This window comes from Trachypithecus francoisi, unplaced genomic scaffold (genome assembly GCF_009764315.1).
Source record: "Trachypithecus francoisi isolate TF-2019V2 unplaced genomic scaffold, Tfra_2.0 Lachesis_group12, whole genome shotgun sequence".
Taxonomy (NCBI): Eukaryota; Metazoa; Chordata; class Mammalia; order Primates; family Cercopithecidae; genus Trachypithecus; species Trachypithecus francoisi.
In genome coordinates, this window is record NW_022681457.1 from 101,060,969 (window position 1) to 101,088,008 (window position 27,040).

A 27,040-nucleotide genomic window follows, 5' to 3' on the forward strand; every position below is an offset into this window, starting at 1 on the left:
TTAAAAAAATATTTAAAGGGCACCCATTTTTCTTCAGTTAATAACACAAAAAAGACTGCATTGACATGGTTTAATTCCCAGGATCCTCGGCCCTTTAAGGATAGACTAAATGCATATCATAGCTTTACAAAAATGTCTTGCCCTTGATAGAGCTTATACTGAGAAATGAGGTTTATATTTTTTATCTGAATCTTTTGATTCCATTTTCCAGTAAGTTTTTAAAGTCCCCTCGTATACCTAGAAGCGAAATTACTGGGTCATATGGTAACTATGTTTAACTTATTTTGTTGTGATAAAATATATGTAACATAAGACATGTCATTTTAAACATTTTTAAGTGTACAACTCAGTGGCATTACTTTCACAATGTTGTGCAACTGAAACGGGAAAAGTTCCTTTTCCCCCTCGCAGGGCGTGCGATGAGGGTGTGGCACGCGGTGGGGGTGTGGCGCGCGGTGGGGGTGTGGCTCGCTTCTTAGGTGCCCGGCTGCTCAAACCTCTAGGGGAGCGTACAGACAGGCAGGCAGGCTGTGGGCCTGCAACCCCACGGCAGCATGTAGGGGTAGATGTTTACAGCTCCTGAAACCCCAGTGGGCGTGTGTTACAGGTTGCTCTTTCAGTTTTGCTGTCTATAGGCGGCTTGTGTTAACCAGCTCAATTAGACCCTCTACCTTGTCACAAGGACAGAGGGCTTTCTGTATCCCGGGTCCTTACTCGGTGTACCGGATCACACCTGGGCTTAGAGAACGAATGCAAGGTTTTATTGAGTGGAGATAGCTCTTGGCAGATGTTGGAAGCCAGAAGAGAGTGCAGCAGGAAGGTTTTCCCCTGCAGTCGGGCCACTAAGCAGCCCTTCGACGGTCCCAGCCAAACTCCGCGTCGTTCTGCTGGTCAGTGGCCTGCTTGCGTGCCAGTGCCTGCTGATGTGCTCCTCTGGACGTCCAGCCGCCTGCGTGTTCCTCCACTGATGTGATCCTCTCCACGTCCGGCTACCTGTGTGTCTGCCTGCTAAGGTCTTGGGGTTTTTTATAGCACAGGATGGGGGCGTGGCAGGCCGGGTGGTCTTGGGAAATGCAACATTTGGGCAGGAAAACAAAAATGCCTGTCCTCACCTAAGTCTGTGGGGGTGGAGCCGTAGCCAGGGACCACGTCCTCACATCCTCCTCTACCCAGCACTTCCTTCCCTCCTTTCCATATCATTTATAGGGACGATGCTCTTCCCTTCCCAGCACTTCCTTTCGGTATCACAACCCTTACTGCAATCTATTTCTAAAATTTTTCATTACCCCAAACAGAAATTATATGACCATTAAGCAATAACTCACCATTCCTCTCCCCACACCACCCCAACCGCTGGGAACCTCTAATCTACTTTCTATCTTTATAAATTTTCCAATCTAGATATTTTATATAAGTGGAATCATGCAATATTTGTCATCTTGTGTATGGCTTATTTCACTTAGCATAATATTTCAAGGTTCACCCATGATGTAGCAGGTATCAAAATTTTACTCTTTTTTAAGGCTGAATAATACTTCATTGCATGTTTATCCGTTCATCAGTTGATGGACATTTAAATTGTTTATGCCGTTTAGTTTTTGTGAATAATGCTGTAATGAACATTGGTGTACAAGTACGTGTTTGAGTTTCTGATTTTCAGTTCTTTTGGGTATATACCTAGGAGTGGAATTGCTAAGTCATATGGTGAGTCTGTGGTTAGCGTTTAGAGGAACCACCAAACTGTTTTCCACAACAGCTGTACCACTTTACATTCCCACTAGCAATGTATGAAGGTGCCAATTTCTCCACATTTTTGTCAACACTTGTTATTATCTATTTTTTAATTACAGCCATCCTAGTGGATGAGAAGATTCTTTTATTTTTAGGCCACTTCTTTTCAGTTATGATTTTCTAGGAAATTATCCATTTCAACAAAGTTTTCAGATTTATTGTCCATAAATTTGTACAGTAAACATTTCAGTGTTGTTGTTGTTATTGTTCTTTTTTTTTTTTTTTTTTTGAGACGGAGTCTCGCTCTGTCACCCCACCCAGTCACCCAGGCTGGAGTGCAGTGGTGTGATCTCAGCTCACTGTAACCTCCACCTTCCGAGTTCAAGCAGTTCCCTGTCTTGGCCTCCTAAGTAACTGGGATTATAGGCACCTGCCACCACCCCAGCTAATTTCTGTATTTTTTTTTTTAAGTAGAGACGGGGTTTCACCATGTTGGGTCAGGCTGGTCTTGAACTCCTGACCTCGTGATCCACCTGCCTCAGTCTCCCAAATTGGTGGAGTTACAGGTGTGAGCCACCATGCCCAGCCTTCAGCGTTCTTCTAAAAGGCAGTAATCAGCCGGGCACAGTGGCTCATGCCCATAATCCCGCACTTTGGGAGGCCAAGGCAGGTGGATTACCTGAGGTCAGGAGTTCAAGACCAGCCTAGCCAACATGGTGAAACCTCATCTCTATTAAAAATACAAAAATTAGCTCGACATGGTGGCACGCACCTGTGATCTCAGCTACTCAGGAGGCTGAAACAGGAGAATCATTTGAACCCGGAGGCATAGGTTGCAGTGAGCTGAGATCGCTCCACTGCACTCCAGCCTGGATGACAAAGCAAGACTCTGTCTCAAAAATAAAAAATAAATGTAAAAAGAGGAGTGGAGATAGCTCTTGGCAGATGTTGGAAGCCAGAAGAAAGTGGAGTAGGAAGGTTTTCCCCTGGAGTCGACCCATTGAGCAGTCCGGGACCCCCTTCGACGTGCATGCCTTTTTTGTGATCTGTTGTGAAGCTTGTCAATTTTATTAGACTCAAAGAACCAAGTTTCTTTGTTGTTGTTGTTGGATGATCCTCTTTGTTGTAATATTTTCTTATTTTACTCAAATTTCTACCTTTTCAGGCCAGGTGCGGTGGTTCATGCCTGAAATCCTAGCATGTCGGGAAGTTGAGGCAGGCAAATCACTTGAGCCCAGGAGTTCATGGTGAGACTCCTCTCTACAAAAACATACAAAAATTAGCTGGGTGTGATGGTGTGTGCCTGTAGTCCCAGCTGCTCGAGAGACTGGGACAGGAGGATCACTTGAGCCCATGAGGCTGAGGCTTCAGTGAGCTGCGATCACACTACCACATTCTACTCTGGGCAACAGAGCAAGATGCTGTCTCAAAAAACAAACACATTTTTACCTTTTATTTTGTCTTTTATTGTACTTACATTTTGTCTGTGCTTTTTCTCACACCTTTTTCTATTCATTTCTTTTTCTTTTTCTTTTTTGAGATCAATCTTGGTCCATCACCCAGGCTGGAGTGAGTAGCATGATCTTGGTTCACTGCAACCTCTGCCTCCCAGGTTCAAACGATTATCCTGCCTCAGACTCCCGAGTAGCTGTGACTACAGGCGTACGCCAACATGCCCAGTTAATTTTTGTATTTTTAGTAGAGATGGGGTTTCACCATGTTGGCCAAGCCAGTCTCAAACTCCTGACCTCAGGTGATCTGCCTGCCTCAGCCTCCCAAAGTGCTGGGATTGCAGGCATGAGCCACTGCACCCAGCCTCACATCTTGAGTTAGAAACTTCATTTGCTAATCTTCAACTACCTTTTCCAATACAAGCATTTGTCTTTTAATATATTTCCATTATCAGGCCAGGCGCGGTGGCTCAAGCCTGTAATCCCAGCACTTTGGGAGGCCGAGACGGGCGGATCACGAGGTCAGGAGATCGAGACTATTCTGGCTAACACGGTGAAACCCCGTCTCTACTAAAAAATACAAAAAACTAGCCGGGCGAGGTGGCAGGCGCCTGTAGTCCCAGCTACTTGGGAGGCTGAGGCAGGAGAATGGCGTAAACCCGGGAGGCAGAGCATGCAGTGAGCTGAGATCCGGCCACTGCACTCCAGCCTGGGCGACAGAGCAAGACTCCGTCTCAAAAAAAAAATATATATATATATATATATTTCCATTATCATTCTAAGTATATTATAATTTCTTTTTTTCTTTTTTTCTTTTTTTTTGGAGATGGACTTTCGCTCTGTCACCCAGGCTGGAGTGCAGTGGTGTGATCTCGACTCACTGCAACCTCCGCCTCCTGAGTTCAATTAATTCTCCTGCCTCAGCCTCTGTAGTAGCTGGGATTACAGGCATCAGCCACCAGGCCCAACTAATTTTTGTATTTTTAATAGAGATGGGGTTTTGCCATGTTGGTCAGGCTGGTCTCGAATTCCTGACCTCAAGTGATCCACCCTTCTCAGCCTCCCAAAGTGCTGGGATTACAGGCGTGAGCCACCACGCCCAACCTATTATAATTTCTTTCTTTTCTTTTCCTTTCTTTCTTTTTTTTTTTTTTTTTTTTTTGAGACTAAGTCTTGCTCTTATTGCCCAGACTGGAGTGCAATGGCACAATCTTGGCTCACTGCAACCTCTGCCTCCCGGGTTGAAGCGATTCTCCTGCTACAGCCTCCCAAGTAGCTGGGATTACAGGCACCTGCCACCACGCCCAGCCAATCTTTTGTATTTTTAGTAGAGACAGGGTTTCACCATGTTGGCCAGGCTGGTCTCAAACTCCTGACCTCAGGAGATCCGCCTGCCTCGGCCTCCCAAAGTGCTGAGATTACAGGTGTGAGCCACCATGCCTGGCCTATAATTTCTATTATGATTTTTTTCTTTGAGTCGTGAGTTAGGGTTTTTTTCCCCCCATACTTTCCAAGCATAAGGTTTTGTTATGTCTAACTTAATTGCTCTATTTCTAACTTGAGTTTTCCATCAGAATTGTGTAAACTGAACCAATTGAGATGTCTATGGTGTTGGCTATTGTTTGTGATGTTAATTATCGGCCCTCTTCAATTAGAGTACAAACAAGATGAAATTTTTTCCTTAAAACTTGATGTGGATGACCTGCTGCTGTGGGCTTCATTTTCAACATAATCTCGTCTCCTCTTAACATGAGTTATCCAGTTGGGTATGGCGGCTCATGCCTGTAATCCCAGCACTTTGGGATGCCAAGGTGAGAGGATCACTTGAGCCCAGGAGTTCAAGACCAGCCTAGGCAACATAGTAAGACCCCCATCTCTACAAAAAATACAAAACAAAAAATTGAGCTGGGCATGGTGGCATGTGCCTGTCATCCCAGCTACTAGGGAAGCTGAGGTGGAAGGATTGCTTGAACCCAAAGGCTCAAGGCTACAGTGAGCTGTGATTGTGCCACTGCACTCCAGCCTGGGTGACAGAGAAGACCCTGTCTCTAACACACACACACAACACACACACACACACACACAGTTATCCATTTGTCATTAACTATGGTTAATAGGATATGTATGTCACCAATTTTTTGCAATTTGCTTTATGGCCTAGAATATCATAAACGTTCATAAAAGTTCACACTAAGTTCCACTAATGTAAAAAATCTGCTATTGCTCTCACAGCATTTGCAGAAAGGCAGATGTTGCGATTTAAACATTATTATTCCCACTTGCAGAAGAGAGGTCATCTGCTGTTGTTAAGGAAAAGCTGTGAAAAGAGATTTGCTGTTGTCCATCAGAAATGCAATCTGAGGCCAGGCATGGTGGCTCACGCCTGTAATTGCAGCACTTTGGGAGGCTGAGGTAGGCGGATCACCTGAGGTCAGGAGTTTGAGACCAGCCTGACTAACATGGTGAAACCCCGTCTCTACTGAATATACAAAAATTAGCCAGGTGTGGTGGTGGGCACCTGTAGTCCCAGCTATTCGGGAGGCTGAGACAGGAGAATTTCTTGAACCCGGGAGGTGGAGGTTGCAGTGAGCCAAGGTCACACCACTGCACTCCTGCCTGGTGACAGAGCAAGACTCTGTCTCATTAAAAAAAAAAATTTAGAAAGAGAGAAAAAGTCCTGGGGAAAAAACCTATTACCATAAAATCTGAAGGTCTGAGAAAGGTGCACGGAATTGTGGTGAATCTTATTTACTACTGCGGTCTCAGCACCTAGCACCAACTTGTGCCTTAGTCACAGCAGCTATCTCTTTTAGTAGTTTGAAGAAAAAGGAAGAGGAAAGAGGGAATAGTGTTGGCATATAGCAAAGAAAGCATTCTCTAGGGTCAGATTTGGGTCTGAACTTACCTACCATACATGATCTTAGAAAAGTTATCTAACGTTGGCCGGGCACGGTGGCTCAAGCCTGTAATCCCAGCACTTTGGGAGGCCGAGACGGGCGGATCACGAGGTCGGGCGGACCACGAGGTCAGGAGATCGAGACCATCCTGGCTAACCCAGTGAAACCCCGTCTCTACTAAAAAATACAAAAAACTAGTCAGACAAGGTGGCGGGCGCCTGTAGTCCCAGCTACTCAGGAGGCTGAGGCAGGAGAATGGCGTAAACCCGGGAGGCGGAGCTTGCAGTGAGCCGAGATCCGGCCACTGGGCTCCAGCCTGGGCGACAGAACGAGACTCCGTCTCAAAAAAAAAAAAAAAAAGAAAAGAAAAGAAAAGTTATCTAATGTCTCTGAAGCCTCCATTTCCTCATCTCTCAGATGGAAAGAGAAATATTTATGTTGCAGAGTTTGATAACTCATGAAAAGTTACTATATATCACAACCAATATAGAAAAGGTACTTAATAAATGGTAGCTGCTATTGTTAATAATTATTGTAAGCTTTGTAACTGAAGGTGGGTTACAATGCAAAAAAGGAAACATCTTGGTTAAAATAAGATTCCAACTAAGGGTGACCCTGAGCCAAGTCTCTTACAGTTGCTAATGTTACTCTTTCAGTATTTAATTAATGCCACCAAATGTGCCTGGTATTGGAGACACCACATTCAACCACCAGATAAAGTCTCTGCCCTTTAGTTTAGACGTTTCCCTCAGAGCTGTGCTTGTAAGTTATTTGCTTTTGCAGAATTTGCCAACAAGGGCTTTTAGGGGGCAAACGGAGAAGGAGGGAAGCCTCGTGTCTGTGACAATTAGGAGTACTAGGGACTGGGGAGCTGGCAAGGGTATGCCTCCCCTAAGTCTTTTTTTTTCTTATGCAGTTACTTATTTTTTTTATTGTAGTAAAATATATGTAGCATAAAGTTTACCATTTTAACTCAGTGCCATTAAGTATATTCACATTGTTATATAATCATCTCCACTAACCAGAACTCCTTCATGTCCCAAACTGAAATTCTGTACCCATTAAACAATAACTCCCAATTTCTTTCCACTCCCAGCCCCCGATAACTACTATTCAACTTTCTTTCTCTATGAATTTGACTATTGTAAGTTCTCATTGTAATAGGATTCTCCAGAGAAACAAAACCAATAAAATATATAGGCCGGATGCAGTGGCTCACACCTGTAATCCCAACACTTTTGGAGGCTGCTGGAGCACCTGAGGTCAGGAGTTCAACACCAGCCTGGCCAACATGGTGAAACCCCGTCTCTATTTAAAAAATACAAAAATTAGCCAGGCATGGTGTTGGGTGCCTGTAGTCCCAGCTACTCGGGAGGCTGAGGCAGGAGAATTGCTTGAACCCAGGAGGTGGAGGTTGCAGTGAGCCAAGATCACGCCACTGCACTCCAGCCTGGGTAACAAGAGCAAAATTCCATCTCAAAAAACAAACAAACAAACAAACATATATATATATATATGTATATATATGAAATATCATGATCTGGTGTCAGCAAGCTGGAGACCAAAAAAAGCCAGTGAGGTTTAGCTACAGTGGAAGCCCAGGGGCCTGAGAACAAGGGGAGCCAACGGTGTAGTGTAAGTCCCAGTCTGAATGCAGAAGAGAGAATTCTTCTTTCCCCACCTTTTTGTTCTATTCAGGCCTTCGAAGGGTTGGATGATGCCCCCACATTGAGGGAGTAATCTGCTTTACTCCCTCTACTGACTCAAATGCTAACCTCATTCCGAAAACCCTCACAGACACACCCAGAAATAATGTGTAGTTAAATATTTGGAGACCCTGTGGCCTAGTCAAGTTGACACATAAAATGAACCATCACACCCACATAAGTAGAATCATGAAATTTGCCCTTTTGTGTCTGGCTTAGCAGAATATTTTTAAGGTTTATCCATGTTGTAACATGTATCAGAATTGTATATATATATATATTATATATATATATATATATATATATATATATTTTTTTTTTTTTTTTTTTTTTTTTTTTTTTTTTTTGAGACGGAGTCTCGCTCTGTCGCCCGGGCTGGAGTACGGTGGCTGGATCTCAGCTCACTGCAAGCTCCGCCTCCCGGGTTTACGCCATTCTCCTGCCTCAGCCTCCCGAGTAGCTGGGACTACAGGCGCCCACCACTTTGCCCGGCTAGTTTTTTGTATTTTTTAGTAGAGACGGGGTTTCACCGTGTTAGCCAGGATGGTCTCGATCTCCTGACCTCGTGATCCGCCCGTCTCGGCCTCCCAAAGTGCTGGGATTACAGGCTTGAGCCACCGCGCCCGGCCCAGAATTGTATATATTTTTAAGAATGAGTAACTATTGTAGGTATACAGCACATTTTGTTCATCCATTTATCTGTTAATGAACATGTGGGTTCTTTACACCTTTTGGCCATCACAGATAATGTTACTAAGGAAGGAGACCACTGCTACTCCTGGCTGCCCTCCTCCCCACACCTTGCTTAGTTCACAAGACAGGAGGAAGGAGAGAAAGCAAAAAGTTAGAAAGAAACAAAAGATAAATAGCCAGATAAACTTGGCACCACCATCCGGCCCTAGGAGTTAAAAAAAGTAATAATAACATCAACCCCTGACCTAAACGACTTGTGTTATCTGTAAATTCCAGACACTGTATGAAAAAAAGCATCGTAAAACTTTTTGTTCTGTTAGCTGATGCATGTAGCCCCCAGTCACGTTTCCGACGCTTGCTCGATTTATCACGACCCTTTCACGTGGACCCCTTAAAGTTGTAAGCCTTTAAAAAGGCCAAGAATTTCTTTTTCGAGGAGCTCGGCTCTTAAGACTCAAATCTGCTGACGCTCCCGGCCGAATAAACCACTTCCTTCTTTAATCCGGTGGATGAGGAGTTTTGTCTGTGGCTCGTCCTGCTACGTTACTACGAGCCACATTATTGCTCATTATGTTAGACAGGGTTCTCCAGAGAAACAGAACCAATAGGAGATCATTATAATAAGTATATTATATATACATATATTATATATAATATAAAAACATATGATTATAAATAAAATATAATATATATGATATATGATATACTTATATAATTTGTTATATAATAATTTATAAATATATTATATATTAATACATTAAAATTATATATGTAAATTATATATACATAAAAGCTACTCAGGAGGCTGAGGTGGGAGGGTCACCTGAGCCCAGGGAGGTGAAGGCTGCAGTGAGCTGTGATTGCACCACTGCACTCCAGCCTAGGTTTCACAGTGAGACCCTGTCTTTAAAAAAAAAAAACATAGGCTGGGCGCGGTGGTTCACACCTCTAATCCCAGCACTTTGGGAGGCCAAGGTGGACAGATCACTTGAAGTCAGCAGTTCAAGACCAGCCTGACCAACATGGTGAAACCCCATCTCTACTAAAAATACAAAAATTAGCCAGGTGTGGTGGTGTGTGCCTGTAATCCCGGTTACTCAGGAGGCTGAAGCATGAAAATTGCTTGAACCCAGGAGGTGGAGGTTGCAGTGAGCTGAGACTGCACCACTGCACTCCAGCCTGGGCGACAGAGTGAGACTCAGTCTCAAAAAATAAATAAATAAATAAATAAATAGATAAATAAAACAAAAATAAAAACAGACATTACCATATGATCCAGGAATTTCACTTCTAGAAATACACTGAAAATAATTGAAAACAGGGAATTAAACAGATATTCACATACCAATAATGTTGCTATGTTTGCTCATAAATATATATTCTTGTATACACAGAATATATATTTATATGTAAATTGGTATAACAATACAAATGTTGCTATGTTGCTCATAATATATATTCTTGTATATACAGAATATAATAAATATATTTATAAATAATTTATATTCTATACATTCTATATATAATATATATTTATGAATATATTTATATTCTGTATATACAAGAATATGTATTTATGAGCAACATAGCAACACTATTGGTATATGTATATATGTTTAATCCCTATTTTCAATTATTTTAGGTATATTCCTAGAGGTGAAATTCATGGATCATATGGTAATTTTTATTTTTATTTTTTATATTTTTTCAGACAGGGTCTCACTGTCACCTAGGCTGGAGTGCAGTGGTGCAATCACAGCTCACTGTAGCCTCCACCTCCCAGGCTCAGGTGATCTTCCCACCTCAGCCTCCTGAGTAGCTTGGACTACAGACGTGTGCCACCACACTGGGGTAATTTTTGTTTTTTTTTGTTTTTTGTGGTTTTTTTTTTTTTGAGACAGAGTCTCTCTCTGTCGCCCAGGCTGGAGTGCAGTGGCGCGATCTTGGCTCACTGCAAGCTCCATTTGCCAGGTTCATGCCATTCTCCTGCCTCAGCCTCCCAAGTAGCTGGGACTACAGGCGCCTGCCACCACGCCTGCCTAATTTTTTGTATTTTTAGCAGAGACGGGGTTTCACTGTGTTAGCCAGGATGGTCTCGATCTCCTGACCTTGTGATCCTCCCACCTTGGCCTCCCAAAGTGCTGGGATTACAGGCGTGAGTCACCGCGCCTGGCCCAATTTTTGTGTTTTTTGTAGAGACGAGGTTTACTATGTTACCCAGACTGGTCTTGAACTCCTAAGCTGAAGTGATCCACCTACTCTGGCCTCCCAAAATACTAGGATTACAGGTGTGAGCCCCTGCACCTGGCTGTTAATTCTGTGTTCAATGTTTTGAGGTATACTGTTTTTCACAGTGGTGGCACCTTTTACATTTTCATCAGCAATGCACCAGTGTTCTAATATCTCTGCGTCCTTGCTAGCAATTGTTATTTTTCAGGGTTTTGTTTAAAAAAGTGTCATAGCCATTGTAGCTGGTATGAAGTGGTATCTCTTTGTAGCTTTGATTTGGATTTCCCTGATGATTAGTGATGTTGAGCAGCTTGTGTGCTTATCAGTCATTTGTATATCTTCTTTGGAGAAATCTCTGTGCAAGTCCTTGCCCATTTTGGGGTTGGTTTTTTTTTTTATTGTTGAGCTTTAAGAGTTCTTTATATATTCTGGATATGAAGCCCTTATCAGATACCTGATTTTCAAATATTTTTTCCCATTCTGTGGGTTGCCTTTTCACTTTGTGAGTAGTGTCTTTTGATGCACAAAACTTTTTAATTTTGATGAAGTCTCATTAATTTTTTTCTTTTCTTCTTCTTCTTCTTTTTTTTTTTTTGAGACAAAGTCTTGCTCTGTTGCCCAGACTGGAATGCAGTGGCATGACCTTGGCTCACTGCAACTTCCCTGTCCAGGCTCAAGAGATCCTCCCACTTCAGCCTCTGGAGTAACTGGGACTACAGGTGTGCATGCCACCATGCCCAGTTAATTTTTTTTGCAGAGATGAGGTTTCATCATACTGCCTAGGCTGATCTTAACTCGTGGGCTCCAGTGATCCTCCCGCCTCAGCCTCCCAAAGTGCTGGGATTACAGGCATGAGCCACCAAGTCTGGCCAATTTTTATTCTTTTGGTTGCCTGTGTTTTTGGTGTCATATCTAAGAAATTATTGCCAGATCCAATGCTGTGAAGCTCTTTCACCTACATATTTTTCTTTTTAAAAAATCAACTTTTATTTTAGATACAGGAGGTACCTGTGCGGGTTTGTTACGTGGGTCTCTTGCATACAGGTGGAGAGTACAGTACCCAATAGGTAGTGTTTCAAGCCATTCCCCCTCCCTACCCCATTCCCAGTAGTCTGCAATGTCTATTGTTCCCCCCCTCCCTTTTTTTTTGAGATGGAGTCTCCATCTGTCACCAGGCTGCAGTTCAGTGGCGCGATCTTGGCTCACTGCAACCTCCACGTCCAGGGTTCAAGTGATTCTCCTGCCTCAGCCTCCTGAGTAGCTGGGACTACAGGCATGCGCAACCACGCCCACTTAATTTTTATATTTTTAGTAGAGACGGGGTTTTACCATGTTGGCCAGGATGGTCTTGATCTCTTGACATCGTGATCCGCCCACCTCGGTTTCCCAAAATGCTGGGATTACAGGCATGAGCCACTGCACCTGGCCTTGTTTTGTTTTTTGAGACAGTCTCACTCTGTTGCCCAGGTTGGAGTACAGTAGCGCAATCTCAGCTCACTGCAGCCTCTACCTCCTGAGTTCAAGCTATTCTCCTGCCTCAGCCACCCAATTAGCTGGGATTACAGGTGCCTGCTACCATACCCGGCTAATTTTTGTATTATTAGTAGAGATGGGGTTTCACCATGTTGGCCAGGCTGGTCTCAAACTCGTGAGCTCAAGTGATCCACCCATCTCAGCCTCCCAAAGTGCTGGGGTTACATGCGTGAGCCACCATGCCTGGCCTATTGTTCCCACGTTTATGTCTATGTGTGCTCAATGTTTAGCTCCCACTTATAAGTGAGAACATGTGGTATTTGGTTTTTTGTTCCTGAGTTAATTCACTTAGGATTATAGCCTCCAGCGCCATCCATGTTGTTGCAAAGAACATGATTTCATTATTTTTTGTGACTGTGCTTTTTCCCCTACATTTTCTTCCAAAAGTCTTATAGTTTTCGTTCTTATGGTTAGGCCTTTTACCCATTTTGAGTTAGGTTTTGTATATGGTATCAAGTAAGGGTCCAACTTTATTCTTTCACATGTGGATATCTGGTTTTCACAGCATAATTTGTTTACAAAGGCTGTCTTTCTCCATGGAATGATTTTGGCACTTTTGTCAAAAATCATTTGACCATATATACAAGCCTTTGTATCTGGGCTCTCTGTTTTACTTCATTGGTTACGTCTGTCTTTATTTCAGTACCACACTCTTTCGTTTACTATGGTAAGGTTTGAAATCAGGAAGTTTGAGTCCTCCAACTGTCCTTTTTCAAGATTGTTTTGGTTATTCAAGGGCCATTGAGATTCCATGTGAATTTTAGGATGAATGTTTCTATTTCTGCAAAAAAAAATCCTTGGGATTTTAATAGGGAATGCATTCAACCTGTAGATCATTTTTGATAGTATTAACATTTTAACAATATTAAGTCTTCTTGGCCAGGTGCTGGGACTCACATCTTTAATCTCAACACTTTGGGGCGCCAAGACAAGAAAGATCACTTGAACCCAGGAGTCCAAGACCAGCCTGGGCAACATGGCAAGACCCTCGTTGGTACAAAAAATGTAAAACTTAACTGGGTGTGATGGCGTACGCACCAGTGGTCCCGGCTACTCAGGAGGCTGAGGTGGGAGGATGGCTTGAGCGCAGGAGGTTGAGGCTACAGTGAGCTATGATTGCACTATTATGCTCTAGCCTGGTCAAGAGAGTGAGTGAGACCCCATCTAAAAAAAAAAAAAAAAAAAGGCTGGATGTGGTGGCTCACACCTGTAATCCCAGCACTTTGGGGAGGCCAAGGAGGGTGGATGACTTGAGTTAAGGAGTTGGAGACCAGCCTGGCCAACATGGTGAAACCCTGTTTCTACTAAAAGCACAAAAATTAGCCGGCATGGTGGCAGGTGCCTGTAATCCCAGCTACTCAGAGGCTGAGGTGGGAGGATGGCTTGAGCGCAGGAGGTTGAGGCTACAGTGAGCTATGATTGCACTATTATGCTCTAGCCTGGTCAAGAGAGTGAGTGAGACCCCATCTAAAAAAAAAAAAAAAAAAAAAAGGCTGGATGTGGTGGCTCACACCTGTAATCCCAGCACTTTGGGGAGGCCAAGGAGGGTGGATGACTTGAGTTAAGGAGTTGGAGACCAGCCTGGCCAACATGGTGAAACCCTGTCTCTACTAAAAGCACAAAAATTAGCCGGGCATGGTGGCAGGTGCCTGTAATCCCAGCTACTCAGGAGGCTGAGGCAGGAGAATTGCTTGAACCCAGGAGGTGGAGGTTGCAGTGAGCCGAGATTGCACCACTGCACTCCAGCCCGGGCAACAGAGCGAGACTCTGTCTCAAAAAAAATAATAAATAAATAAATAAATATTAAAAATTTTAAAAAAGCAAAAGCAAACAAACTAAAAAAGAGTATTAAGCATTCCAATTCATGAACATGGGATGTCCTACCACTATGTCTTCTTTAATTTTTTTCATCAATGGCTTATAATTTTCAGTATACAAGTCTTGAAAGTCATATTTTAAATAATACCATGCCAGTATGTTTGGGCCAACTACAGCCCTCTAGCACAGGTTTAAGAATTCTGTGGGTAATGCTCTGAGTGTCATGATAGAGAAAATGTCCAGTGCTGCTGAAACCTAACAGAATGTGTATCATGTCTTGTTTTTTCTTTAGATAAAATCTGAGCTCCTTAAAGTCAAGGAAAGTGCCTTCTCTGCCTTTCCTGAGAATACCAAAGACACACCAATTAGCATCCACCTAGTAACTATTTAAAAATGCAAATTTAGTCAGATTTCCTTGCTCTAAACCATTCAAAATCACTGCTATTAGGACAGCTGTTATTAGTGTGTTCACCAAAACCCTGCGGGACAGTTCCTGCCAAACTCTCCAGTCTTAGTAGGAAGTCCCTTTCCTACTCCCTCCCTGCTCTCCAATCATCCCAGCCTTCTTTTCATCTTGCTAAAAAGATGTTTTCAAACATTTCTGAGTGCAGCCCACAGAAAGAAATTTATTTTACATTGCAACCCTGTTGATATATATAATGAACACAAGTTTTGCAAAGCAGTATTTAGCTTTACTACTTTTATACATTGTATTCTAATATTTTTCTTATTTATTGTATAGACTTGGGGTCTCACTTTATTGGCCAGAGTGGCCTTCAAGTCCTGACCTCAAGTGATCCTCTCATCTTAACCTCCCAAAGTGCTGGGATTATAGGTGTAAGCCACCGAACCCAGCCTTTTCTCTTTTATTATTTATTATTTTTATTTTTTAGATCATTCTTTTAGAGAGCAATATTTTATATTCTGGGCCTGGAACAGTGGCTCACACCTGTAATCCCAGCACTTTGGGAGGCCGAGGAGGGTGAATTGCTTCAGCTTAGGGGTTTGAGACGAGCCAGGCCAACATGGTAAAACACCCTCATCTCTACCAAAAATACAAACGTTATCCAGGCACGGTGACGGGCACTGGCATCCCAGCTACTTCAGAGGCTGAGGCAGGAGAATCACTTGAACCCTGAAGGCAGAGGTTGCAGTGAGCCAAGATCAGGCCACTGCACAGTTACCTGGGCAACAGATTGAGACTCTGTCTCAATCAATCAATCAATCAAATTTTAGTTATTTATTTTTTAAAAAAATTTGTATCCGCTAAATTGATACTGTGACCAATTAGTGGGGTACAACATATAGTTTGAAAAACATCCCAGCACTTTGGGAGGCCGAGACGGGCGGATCACGAGGTCAGGAGATCGAGACCATCCTGGCTAACACGGTGAAACCCCGTCTCCACTAAAAATACAAAAAACTAGCTGGGCGAGGTGGCGGGCGCCTGTAGTCCCAGCTACTCCGGAGGCTGAGGCAGGAGAATGGCGTAAAACCCGGGAGGCGGAGCTTGCAGTGAGCTGAGATGTGGCCACTGCACTCCAGCCCGGGCGAAAGAGCAAGACTCCGTCTCAAAAAAAAAAAAAAAAAAAAACAGTGCTCTGACCGGGGGCAGTGGCTCTCGCCTGTAATCCCAGAATTTTGGGAAGCCAAGGCGGGTGGACCACCTGAGGTCAGGAATTTGAGACCAGCCTGGCCAACATGGTGAAACCCCGTTTCTACTAAAAACACTAAAATTAGCCGGGCGTGGTGGCACACACCTGTAATCCCAGCTACTCAGGAGACTGAGGCACGAGAATCTCTTGAACCCTGGAGGTGGAGGTTGCAGTGAGCCGAGATCGCGCCACTGCACTCCAACCTGGGTAACAGAGTGAGACTCCATCTCAAAAAACAAAAAACAAAAACAAAATAAAAAACCAACCAAACACCAAAACAAAACAAAACAAAACACAGTATTCTAAGCATTTTCTTTGCCTCAGGGCCATTGCGAATGCTACACCGTCTGGAAAGTTTTTCTTGTATTCTCTTCACCTGGATAGATTTCTTTTTTCAGCCTTTCAGAAAGTACACCTAGATAGATTTTAATCATTTTTTTAAGGTGTGAAAGTCTAAGGATGCCTGACTCTCTGGAGCTGCCTGCCTGTGTTTGAATCCTGAAGATAGTGATGTGTGACTTAATATGTGCTAACAACTCGGAACAGTGAGTGGCAAATCGTAAAGCTGCTTCTTATAGTGCGAGTTAGAAATGACACGACTGTTTGTGTAACTAGGAATATCTGTCTCTTCACAGCTCCCACACTCTAAATACAAGAAGCCACAGAATTTGGTTAATTTTTGTTCATGTTTTTGTTTGTTTGGTTTTGGTTTTTTTGTTTGTTTTTGACAGGCTCTCACTGTGTCGCCCGGGCTGGAGTTCAGTGGCACGATCTCCACTCGCTGCAACCTCAGCATCCCAGGCTCAAACGATCCTCTTGCCTCAGCCCCCAATTAGCTGGAATTACAGGCATCCGCCACCATACCTAACTTTTTTTTTTTTTTTTTTTGAGACGGAGTCGCGCTCTGTTGCCCAGGCTGGAGTGCAGTGGTGAGATCTCGGCTCACTGCAACCTCGCCTCCCGGGTTCAAACAATTCTGCCTCAGCCTCCCAAGTAGATGGGATTACAGGAGCCCACCACCGCGCCCGGCTAATTTTTTTTTTTTTTTTTTTTTTTAGTAGAGACGGGGGTTTCGCCATGTTAGCCAGGCTGGTCTCGAACTCCTGACCTCAGGTGATCTACCCGCCTCGGTCTCCCAAAGTGCTAGGTTTAACATGATGTCCAGGCTAATTCTGCTCATCTTTATATTCCCAGCGTCTCACTTGGCCTGGCAAGTAAGAGGCTCTCGGAATCAAAACGGAGAGAGGCTGGGGGTGGAGCCAGCTTCGGAAGTCACTGCGGAGGGGCGGGGCCTCGCCCAGCAGGCGGGCCGTCGGTCACGCGGGGCCTCGCGGGACTGCCGCGGGGCATACTGGGCCAAGATGGCAGCAATGACTAAGGCGCTTCCGCGGCGACTGGTGGGCATGGCGTCCCTTCGGGCTGTAAGTGCCCCGAGCCCTGAGGCGGCGGCCCTGCCGGCACTCTGTCAGGGTCGGGGGCTTGGCCCGTGGTGGCTGCTCTCTTAAAGGCGAGGCCGGACAGCTCTCAGGCCAGAGTCGGGAGGGCGTTGGAGTCCTGGACCCTCCCTGTTCCCCTCAAATCCTTTGAAGGGGATGGGAAAACTGAGGTCCGGAGAGGTGGAGTGATTTGTCTAGGTCATGGAGACCTGGGACGCCATCCTAGGCGTCCTTATTCCCCGCCCAGGGCCCTTTCCGATGACCCTGGCCCCTTCCTCTAATTGATCTTCCGACCGCTCCAACTATTCATTAGTGAAAATCACGAACACCCTTCCATTTCCCTCGCCTCCATTTCCAACTCTTGTTGCTTTTAGAGATGCTTGGGGAACTATCCCAGCGTACCGAGCGGGACTTGCGTTGACTGGAGCCAAGCTGTGATTCCCTTGGAATTGCACTTTGATCCTGTTCGATCCTGATGTTTCCCCTCTCCCATTCTCGGCGCAGGTAAAATGTAGGAGACCTAGCTGTATGGAACAGAAAAAATAAAAGCTCAAGCTAGGGTGTCCCAATAGTTCTGCCACTTTCTAGGCTTAATGACATAGTTATTTACTTTCTCTAAACTTCAGCTCTTTCATCTGTAAAACGGACAACATTCTCTTGGGGTTGTTTTGAGATTAGAGAAAATGTGAGTAATACAGTTGGCAGTGTTCTGGCTCCTAGCAAGTGATCGGTCGGTGGTTGTCTTTTTCCCTTAGAGAGTTAAGAAGGAGTTATAGCTGTACAGAGGGGAAAATACACTCCTGGCACTGGGTCCCTCTCAGAAAGCCACGTTAATATCTTTACTAGGCCATTCACCTGCACCACTTGGTCATGTGTAAAATGAAGATGGCAATTCCAACTTAGAAAGTTAAGAAAATTAAACGAAATAGTAGATATTAATATGCTTTTAAGAAATATTTGGTGTAATGAGATGGCCATCTATGGGGTTCCAAGCATAGAAACCAGTATTAGTATTAGTACCAGATATGGGTTCAAGTCCAAGCTCTGTCACTTTCTAACTGTGATTTTTGGATAATCTTCCTGAGGCTTGGTTTCTTCACCTATAGAATTGGGATAGTAATAGTCCCTGCCTTGAGGTTCTAATGCCTGTGGTTTAACACTGAGTTTAGTCAGTATTCGCTGTTAATGTTGACGTAGGTATACCATACCTCAGGACACTGTGGCACAGTACTTGTGTAGTTAGGGGGACCCTCTCTGAGCAGAGCTTTACGGAGGAGGAATGGGATGTTTAACCAGGAGAAGAGAAGACTGTGGACCGAACGGTGGTAAAGAGGCAACAGTGGCCCGGAGGTTAGGAGCTTGTGCTCTAGAGCCACACTGCCAGGTTTAGATGCTGCCTCAGTGACTAGCTCTCTATGTCGCCTCAGGAAGGTTACTTAATCTCTTTGGGCCTCAGATTTCTTTCTTTTTTTTTTTTTTTTTTCCTGAGACAGAGTCTTGCTCTGCCATCTGTCACCCAGACTGGAGTGCAGTGGCGCAATCTCAACTCACTACAACCTCCACCTCCCAGGTTCAAGCGATTCTCCTCTCAGCCTCCCGAGTGGGGCCTTAGATTTCTTACAATAAAATGGGGATGACGATAGTTCCTACCTGATAAGATTGTTGAGACGACAATGTGGGTTAATATGTAAACGGCTCACCAGGCGTGGTGGCTCGTGCCTATAATCCTAGCACTTTGGGAGGCCGAGGTGGGTAGATCACTTGAGGTCGGGAGTTTGAGACCAGCCTGGCCAACCTGGTGAAACCCTGTCTCTACTAAAATACAAAAGATTAGGCCGGGCGCGGTGGCTCAAGCCTGTAATCCCAGCACTTTGGGAGGCCGAGACGGGCGGATCACGAGGTCAGGAGATCAAGACCATCCTGGCTAACACGGTGAAACCCCGTCTCTACTAAAAAAATACAAAAAACTAGCCAGGCGAGGTGGCAGGCGCCTGTAGTCCCAGCTACTCGGGAGGCTGAGGCAGGAGAATGGCGTAAACCCGGGAGGCGGAGCTTGCAGTGAGCTGAGATCCGGCCACTGCACTCCAGCCTGGGCTACAGAGCCAGACTCCGTCTCAAAAAAAAAAAAAAAAAAAAAATTAGCCAGGCATGGTGGTGTGCACCTGTAGTCCCAGCTACTTGGGAGGCTGAGGCAGGGGAATCACTTGAACCCAGGAGGTGGAGGTTGCAGTGAGCTGAGATCATGTCACTACTCTCCAGCCTGGAGACAGAATGAGACTGTATCTCAAATAAAGAAATAAATATGTAAATGGCTCTTGTATGTGCCTGGCAAATGTTAAGTGTTTAAAAACTGTGAATGATTTTCTGAAGAGCTGTTACGGGGAAGGAAGTGTAATTGAGTTTATAATGTTCTAATAAAAGCAACTTGGAAGCAGGTTTTAGATTCTTTTTGTTTTTTGAGATGAAATATCAGTCTTGTCCCCCAGGCTGGAGCGCAATGGCGTGATCTCGGCTCACTGCAACCTCCTCCTGGGTTCAAGCGATTCTTCTGCCTCAGCCTCCCGAGTAGCTGGGATTACAGTCGCCTGCCACCACGCCTGGCTAATTTATGTATTTTTGGTAGAGATGGGGCTTCACCATGTTGGCCAGGCTGGTCTCGGACTCCTGACTCAGGTGATCCGCCCACCTCAGCCTCCCAAAGTGCTGGGATTACAAGCATGAGCCACCACGCTCGGCCTGAAGCAGGTTTTAGATTCTTTCAGCAACACTCAACTGTTATTTATCGAGCCTCTATTATGTCCCAGGGCCTTAGAAATACAGCATTGAATAAAACAAAGTCCCTGTCTCATGAAACTTATGTTCCAGTGAGATAGTTTTAGGGTGATATACTAACAGAGGCTGAACAGCCCTGTTAGAGGGAGATTCAAGTTGCAGGGATCTTCCAAGTTAGCCTGTTGACTTCATGGAATTCAGTGGCTCATTGCCTTAGTCTCTAAAAAGCTTTGTTGGCTGAAACAAGGCCAGTCAGGTGAGTTGTACATGTTCCAGCTGCTTCCTATCAGGGAATTCCTGAGGGGCTTCAGGGGGTTGAGATCCTTAGCAAATTACACAGTGTGCCTCCCGCTTTGCCCCATTGTGGTATATTTATCCGGATTAAATCTATATAACAAAGTTGATTTGAAAAGTTACAGTATCAAGACAGGTAGAGGGAAGAGGGAAAAAAAAAAGTCTTGTGTTACTTGATAGGGAAGACTAAGATTTGGAGCAGACTTTATGTAGAGGAGACTCAAGGCATTTTGTAAAAAATGTTTTCAGCTACTGGGGGTGTCACCTCCCCTTAGACCCATTCTTGTCATCATCCAGCCTATGACTATAACAGAATAGAGCCCTCCTGCATCTCGCCCACACCCCGAAAAGTCCAGGACTGACTATTCCTCCCCACACTCAGTAATTGCTCTCTTCTGGGACAGCTATGTCCTTCATGGTTTGTTTGTTATTTTAATAACTTTAAAGAGTGCCTACTTTGTACCAAACACAGTGCCAAACACTAGGGATGAATTGGAGTTGGGACAGACAAGGTCCCTCAAAGAGGTTATGTTCTACTGGAAGAGACATTGAGTAGGCATTCTTTATCGTGCTTTGAAGGAAATAATTATAGCTCTGCAATAGAAAATAATGGGGGTGGGAAGAGAGGCAGCTTTGCAAAGGGTGGTCAGAGGAAGCCTCTCTGCAACTGAAAGATGAGAGAGAGATGTGAGAAGAGCTAGGTTTTGTTTTTTTTTTTTTTTTAAAGCCAGATAAGCAGCCTTGGGGCAGAAGAAAGAGAAGGCAGGGAGCTTAGCAACCTGTTGGGTGAAGGTTGGGAGTGGACAGTAGGGGCAAGTGATGATTCCAGGAGGTCAGAGGAGCCAACTCATACAGAGTCTTTTCTTTTTTTAATTGGAAAGCATCAAGTGATATATAGAGTCAGTTAATTTTTTTTTTTTTTTGAGATGGTCTTGCTCTGTTGACCAGGCTGGAGTGTAGTGGCACAGTCATAGCTCACTGCAGCCTCGACCTTCTGGGCTCAAGCGATTCTCCCACCTCAGCCTCTTGAGTAGCTGGGACTACAGGTCCATTCCACAGCACCTGGCTAATTTTTCTATTTTTAGTAGAGACAGGGTTTCTTCATGTTGGCCAGGCTGGTCTCAAACCTCTAGCCTCAAGTGATCTGCCTGCCTTGGCCTCCCAAAGTGCTGGGATTACAGGCATGAGCCACAGTGCCTGGCCTTTTGTTTTCTGTTTTTTGTTTTTTTTGAGATGGAGTCTTGCTCTGTCACCCAAGATGGAGTACAGTGGCACGATCTTGGCTCACTGCAACTTCCGCCTCCCTGGTTCAAGCGATTCTCCTGCCTTAGCCTCTTGAGTAGCTGGAATTATGGGCGTGCACCACCACACCTGGCTATTTTTTGTATATTTTTAGTAGAGACGGGGTTTCACTATGTTGGTCAGGCTGGTCTCAAACTTCTGACCTCAAGTGGTCGCCTGCCTCAGCCTCCCAAAGTACTGGGATTACAGGCATGAGCCACTGCCCCCCACTGCAATACCCGGCCTTTTTAAACTACTTCGGACGTACGTACAGCAGCATACAAAGTCCTGTAGGCCATGGTGAATAGGTGAAAGGGATGAATGAAGTTCTGGCTTAAGCAGTAGGGTACATGCGATGCCTTTTACAGAGATGGAAAGGATGGAGTCAGACGGGCTTTAGGAGAAATTAGAGTTCTGTTTCAGGACTGCTAAATTGAAGAGATGCAAATAGAGCTGTCAGGTAGGCAGTGGAAAAGGAGTCCAGACTTCAGAGGAGAACCTGTACTGGGACCATGAATCTCTTGCTTTTTCCGGTTACTAAGTGAAATATTTTTTTTGTTCTTAATTCTAAAATAGACCAAATGTGAATTAAATGGTGAGAAATATTTCTTCTTGTGTCATTATTAGTGAAGACAGATCCATTCTTTCATATTGGTCTCCCTGGGAATTGTGGCAATCTCTTCCTCATACTTTTTGTTTCCTCTTTTAAACCAAAGGTCAGCACCTCATCTATGGACACTTTACCAAAGCGAGTGAAAATTGTGGAAGTTGGTCCCCGAGATGGTCTACAAAATGAAAAGGTAAAGGTGGAAACGAGCCAGAAAAGTGTTTCCAGCATCTGCTTTGAGTATAACATGTGGTAGGTGCGATGGCAGTGGACAGAGCTATGCAAGATGTGGTTGCTCTGCACAAGTTAGGGGAGAGGAGAGGAGGCCAAATAGGGACAGGCATCTGTGACAGTTAAATGATCTAAAATGGTGGGGCAAGCTGGGTGGGTGGCTCATGTCTGTCATCGCTAATTACTTGGGAGGCTGAGGTGGGAGGATGGCTTGAGCCCAGGAATTTGAGACCAGTCTGGGCAACATAGCAAGACTCCATCTTATTAAAAAATATATATATACACATATATATACATAAATTGAATGGTGGTGCAACAGGTTTGGTGTCCCCAGGTCCACAGCCCAGTGGGGTGGGGTAGGTGGTGTGGAGTGAAGGTGAGGGCATGCCTTTAGACCCAGCAATTCCATGTAATGGGATTTATCCAAAGCAAGTCATGAAGGCCAAATGTAGAGATTTAGCCTTGGAGGTGTTCCTTACGAACCTGTTGGTAAGCGCAGAACTGTTGGAAACAACCTAAATGTTTCATATGAGGAAAGTTGGATCAGATACATTATGGACTTCTTATAAAATGAAATATTATGAAGCCATTAATAACATAGGTATATATAAAGTGACTCAAGCAGGTTATAAAAGAGTGCGTGTGGCTGGGCATGGTGGTGGCTCATGCCTGTAATCCCAGCACTTCAGGAGGCTGAGGCAGGCAGATCACTTGAAGCTGGGAGTTTGAGACCAGGCTGGCCAATATAGTGAAACCCTGTCTCTACTTTAAAAAAAAAAAAAAAAAAAAAAAAATTAGCTGGGTGTGATGGCGCACACCTGTAATCCTAAGGCTGAGGCACGAGAATTACTTGAACCCGGAAGGCAGAGGTTGTAGTGTGTCAAGATCGTGCCACTGTACTCCAGCATGGGTGACAGAGCACGATTCTGTCTCCAAACAAAAATAGTGCATGTGCGTGTTTGTGTGTGTGTGTGTGTTTTTTTTTTTTTTTTTTTTTTTGGGCGGGGAGACAGCGTCTCACTCTGTCACCCAGGCTGGAGTGCAGTGGCACAATCTTGGCTCACTGCATCCTCCACCTTCCCGGTTCAAGTGATTCTGCTTCAGCCTCCTGAGTAGCGAGGATTACAGGACTCTGCCACCATGCCCAGGTAATTTTTGTATTTTTAGTAGAGACGAAGTTTCACCAGGTTGGCCAGGCTGGTCTTGAACTCCCAACCTCAGGTAATCCACCTGCCTCGGCCTCCCAAAGTGCTGAGATTACAGGCATGAGCCACTGTGCCCTGCCATGTATTTTTTTATCTTACACTTTTATGTAAGAAGAAAAAAGTTTATATACATACGGGAACATTTATCTACACTAGGACCTAGACCAGCACTTTCTGTGAAGATGGAAATATTCTGGACGTGAGCTTTTCCATGTGGTGGCCACTACACCCATGTGGCCCTTGAGAACTTGAGATGTGACTAGTGTGGCCAAGGAATTGAATTTTTATTTTTACACAATTTTTATTAAATTGAAATAACCACATGTGACTAGTGACATATTGGACTGCACAGATCTAGAAAGTTACACACCAGGGTGTTAATAGTGTTATCACTGGGAGGTTCTAAGGGTAGTTTTCTTTTGTTTTTGGCATGTTTTTCTGAAAGAATCATATATAGATTATTTTTCAATAAGATTATTTTTCAAAATTCAATAATATTTTTCAATTTTCTTTTTCAAAAAGAAAATAATTTTTTTTTTCTTTTAGCACGTCCATCCTAGCTTTAATAGTGAGTGCTTATTGGAAACAATAGTGTGTAAGTTCCCGGAGGGCAGAATCCTGTCTGTTCTGCTTACCACTATATCCCTGGCACCTAGCACAATGCCTGGAACATGGAAGGCTTTTCAAAAATTATTTGACAGGCTGGGCATGATGCCTGTAATACTGGCACTTTGGGAGGCTGAGGCAGGCGGATCACCTGAGGTCAGGAGTTTGAGACAAGCCTGGCCAACATGGTAAAACCTCATCTCTACTAAAATAAATGAGCCGTGGTGGTGGCATGTGCATGTAATCCCAGCTACTCTGGAGGCTGAGGCAGGAGAATTGCTTGAACCCAGAAGGTGGAGGTTGCAGTGAGCTGAGATTGTGCTGCTGCACTCCAGCCTGAGCAATAGAGCGAGACTCCATCTCAAAAAAATATATATGTGTGTGTGTGTGTGTGTGTGTGTGTGTGTGTATGTATGGAATAGATTAAGTTAGAGCAGTGGGAGAGAAATTGGAGAAGGCAGGTGAGGGGAGGACCTAGCAAGAAGGGCCTGGAGTTTTTTTTGTGTGTTCTTTTTGTTTGAGACAGGGTCTTGCTCTGTGTCACTCAGTGCAGTGGCACAATTATTGTTCACTGCAGCCTTGACTTTCCAGGGTCCAGCGATCCTCCCACCTCAGCCTCCTGAGTAGCTGGATCACACACGTGCCACTACGCCTGGCTAACTTTTGTATTTTTCGCCATGTTGCCCAGGCTGGTCTCACACGCCTAAGCTTAAACAATCTATCTGCCTCAGCCTCCCAAAGTGCTGGGATTACAGGCGTGAGCCAATGTGTCCTCCTGGACCTGGAGTTCTTAGAATTTTTTGCCTAATCCTGTAAATCTTAGGGAGCCATAGAAACGTTTTGATGCAGGAGAATGGAAGATTGAAAGCTGAATTTTAGGAGGATTCCTGTGTAGGATGAATTAGTGGCATGAGACCATGCCATGTTATATACAGAATAATGATGGTAGATTTGGAAAGAGGAATCCATGGAATCTGGTGAGCCACTGGACATGGTGGAGAGGAGGATGAAGAAGCTGTGCACTGAACACATGAGGCTGAAATCCTATGCCAGTTGGGAGACAGAAGAGAGGCGGGTGTGATACTTTCAGGGCCCCATCCCATACCCCCCAGAGGGTTAGTCATCTCTGCCCTTTCAGGCCGTCACACATTGCTCTCAATTTGTTTATGATGGGATTATAAATTAACACACATTTACTTATGGGAAAACCTGCATGGCGGAATAATGTTTCCATGTAAATAACTCTTTTTCAGGTGAGAAGCTGCATTCACTGCAAAAAATTACCTATAGTACTTGAACTAACAGGTACTGCATTCTAAGGCTGTTTTAATACTAACTTTGCTGACCTGGTGTTTCTCCACTATAGAATATCGTATCTACTCCAGTGAAAATCAAGCTGATAGACATGCTTTCTGAAGCAGGACTCTCTGTTATAGAAGCCACCAGCTTTGTGTCTCCTAAGTGGGTTCCCCAGGTGAGCCCTAGCCCTCAATGAGAGGCCTTTCTCCAGGGATGAAAAGTTTTCCATTTGCCTTTGAAGCAAGTAGAAGTCAAGAACATAGGTTTCCAAGCTCCTGGCTTTGAGAGGTCTCAGGTGATTCATAGCACTGTGTTGCAGCAGAAGAACATGGCCCAGGATTCAGGGCCTTGGGTTCAGTCTTGGCTCTGCTCATCTGACTTGCTCAGTGACATTGCTAAGGCCTTTCCCCTCCTCGATATTAGAGATGACCTCTTTTAGCCCTAAAGTCTAAGACCCTCTATGCCTGTCTGTGGTTTCTTTGTTTGTAAAAGAGGAAGACTGACAACTCCTGCTTCACAAAGATAGTTAAGTGGAGAAGATACATCCTGTTATAAAGGAGTGTTTAACACAGAGCTGAGCTCAGTGCCTGGCCCAGAGTACATTCTCGATAAATGGCTGGTAGTAGTATTCCTGCTGTTTCTGCATATGTCAAGCTGGCAGGATGGGCCCTATGGAGAAATTGGGATCTCACCCAAACCACGGGCCCTTGGGACTCAGCAGCAGTCAAACAGTGAACGTATTGGAGAGACTCAGTTCTGCAGAAGGAATCACTCTGAGTTCTGGAGATCAGAGGCTTTCTCTAACTGAACTCTCTGCCTGCTCTTGGTGATGACTTGACAGTGTCTCCCTTGGTTCCTAGATGGCTGACCATGCTGAGGTCTTGAAGGGCATTCAGAAGTTTCCCGGCATCACCTACCCAGTCCTGACCCCCAATTTGAAAGGCTTCGAGGCAGCGGTAAGAGGATAGCTTGGTGGTGGGGGCTCCTGAAATGAGATGAATGGCGTTGGTCCCTGCCTTGTCTTGGGGCCTCAGTCCCCTGTCCTGGGATGTCCATCTGAACAGCTTGTCTGTCAGCCAGACCCTGGGGCAGACCTGGCCCTGCCACTCACTGCTCTGTGATCTTGACAAGTTGACAAGCCTATAAAATAGGGCTAAATGATAATACCTGAAGTTGTGAGCATTTCAGAAGATAGGATGCATGTACATTGCTTAGCAAGAGTCTGATAAAAGGTAACTGCTTAATAAATGATAGCTCTTTTGATTATCCACTTCTTTAGAGAAAGGTAACCAAGCTCTCCACAAGTTTCAACAGTAGTTGCTGGCATCTGCCAACTTTCTTACAATTTTAGACAAGAACATCTTTGGAGATGTCAGTTCTGGATGTAGGCAAAAACCTTTATTTGGCTGGGCACAGTGGCTCACATCTATAATCCCAGCACTTTGGGAGGCTGAGGCAGGAGGACAGCTTGAGGCCAGAAACTTGAGACCAGCTTGAGACCAGCCTTATGGACCAGACCATAAGGAGACCTTGTCTCTACAAAAAAAGAAAAAAAAAAAGAAAGAAAAAAATATTAATTAGCTGGCTGTGATGGCA

General features: G+C 44.5%; 1 protein-coding gene across 7 annotated transcripts in view; it reads left to right on the plus strand.

The window, feature by feature from the left end:
- The first annotated feature begins 484 nt into the window (after nucleotides 1-484).
- Nucleotides 485-27,040, plus strand: part of HMGCL (3-hydroxy-3-methylglutaryl-CoA lyase) — a 40,944-nt gene continuing 14,388 nt past the window's right edge. For 2 of the 7 annotated variants that reach the window (XM_033227850.1, XM_033227851.1), the window contains exons 1-4: nucleotides 16,981-17,134; nucleotides 22,213-22,296; nucleotides 25,512-25,619; nucleotides 26,305-26,400. In XM_033227850.1, the coding sequence (XP_033083741.1) occupies nucleotides 17,075-17,134; nucleotides 22,213-22,296; nucleotides 25,512-25,619; nucleotides 26,305-26,400 (348 nt within the window). In that variant the 5' untranslated portion in view covers nucleotides 16,981-17,074. Of the gene's footprint in view, nucleotides 1,014-16,156; nucleotides 16,259-16,980; nucleotides 17,135-17,523; nucleotides 17,654-22,212; nucleotides 22,297-25,511; nucleotides 25,620-26,304; nucleotides 26,401-27,040 lie in introns of those variants that run through there. The other 5 variants (XM_033227856.1, XM_033227852.1, XM_033227855.1 and 2 more) reach the window with 5 other exon arrangements.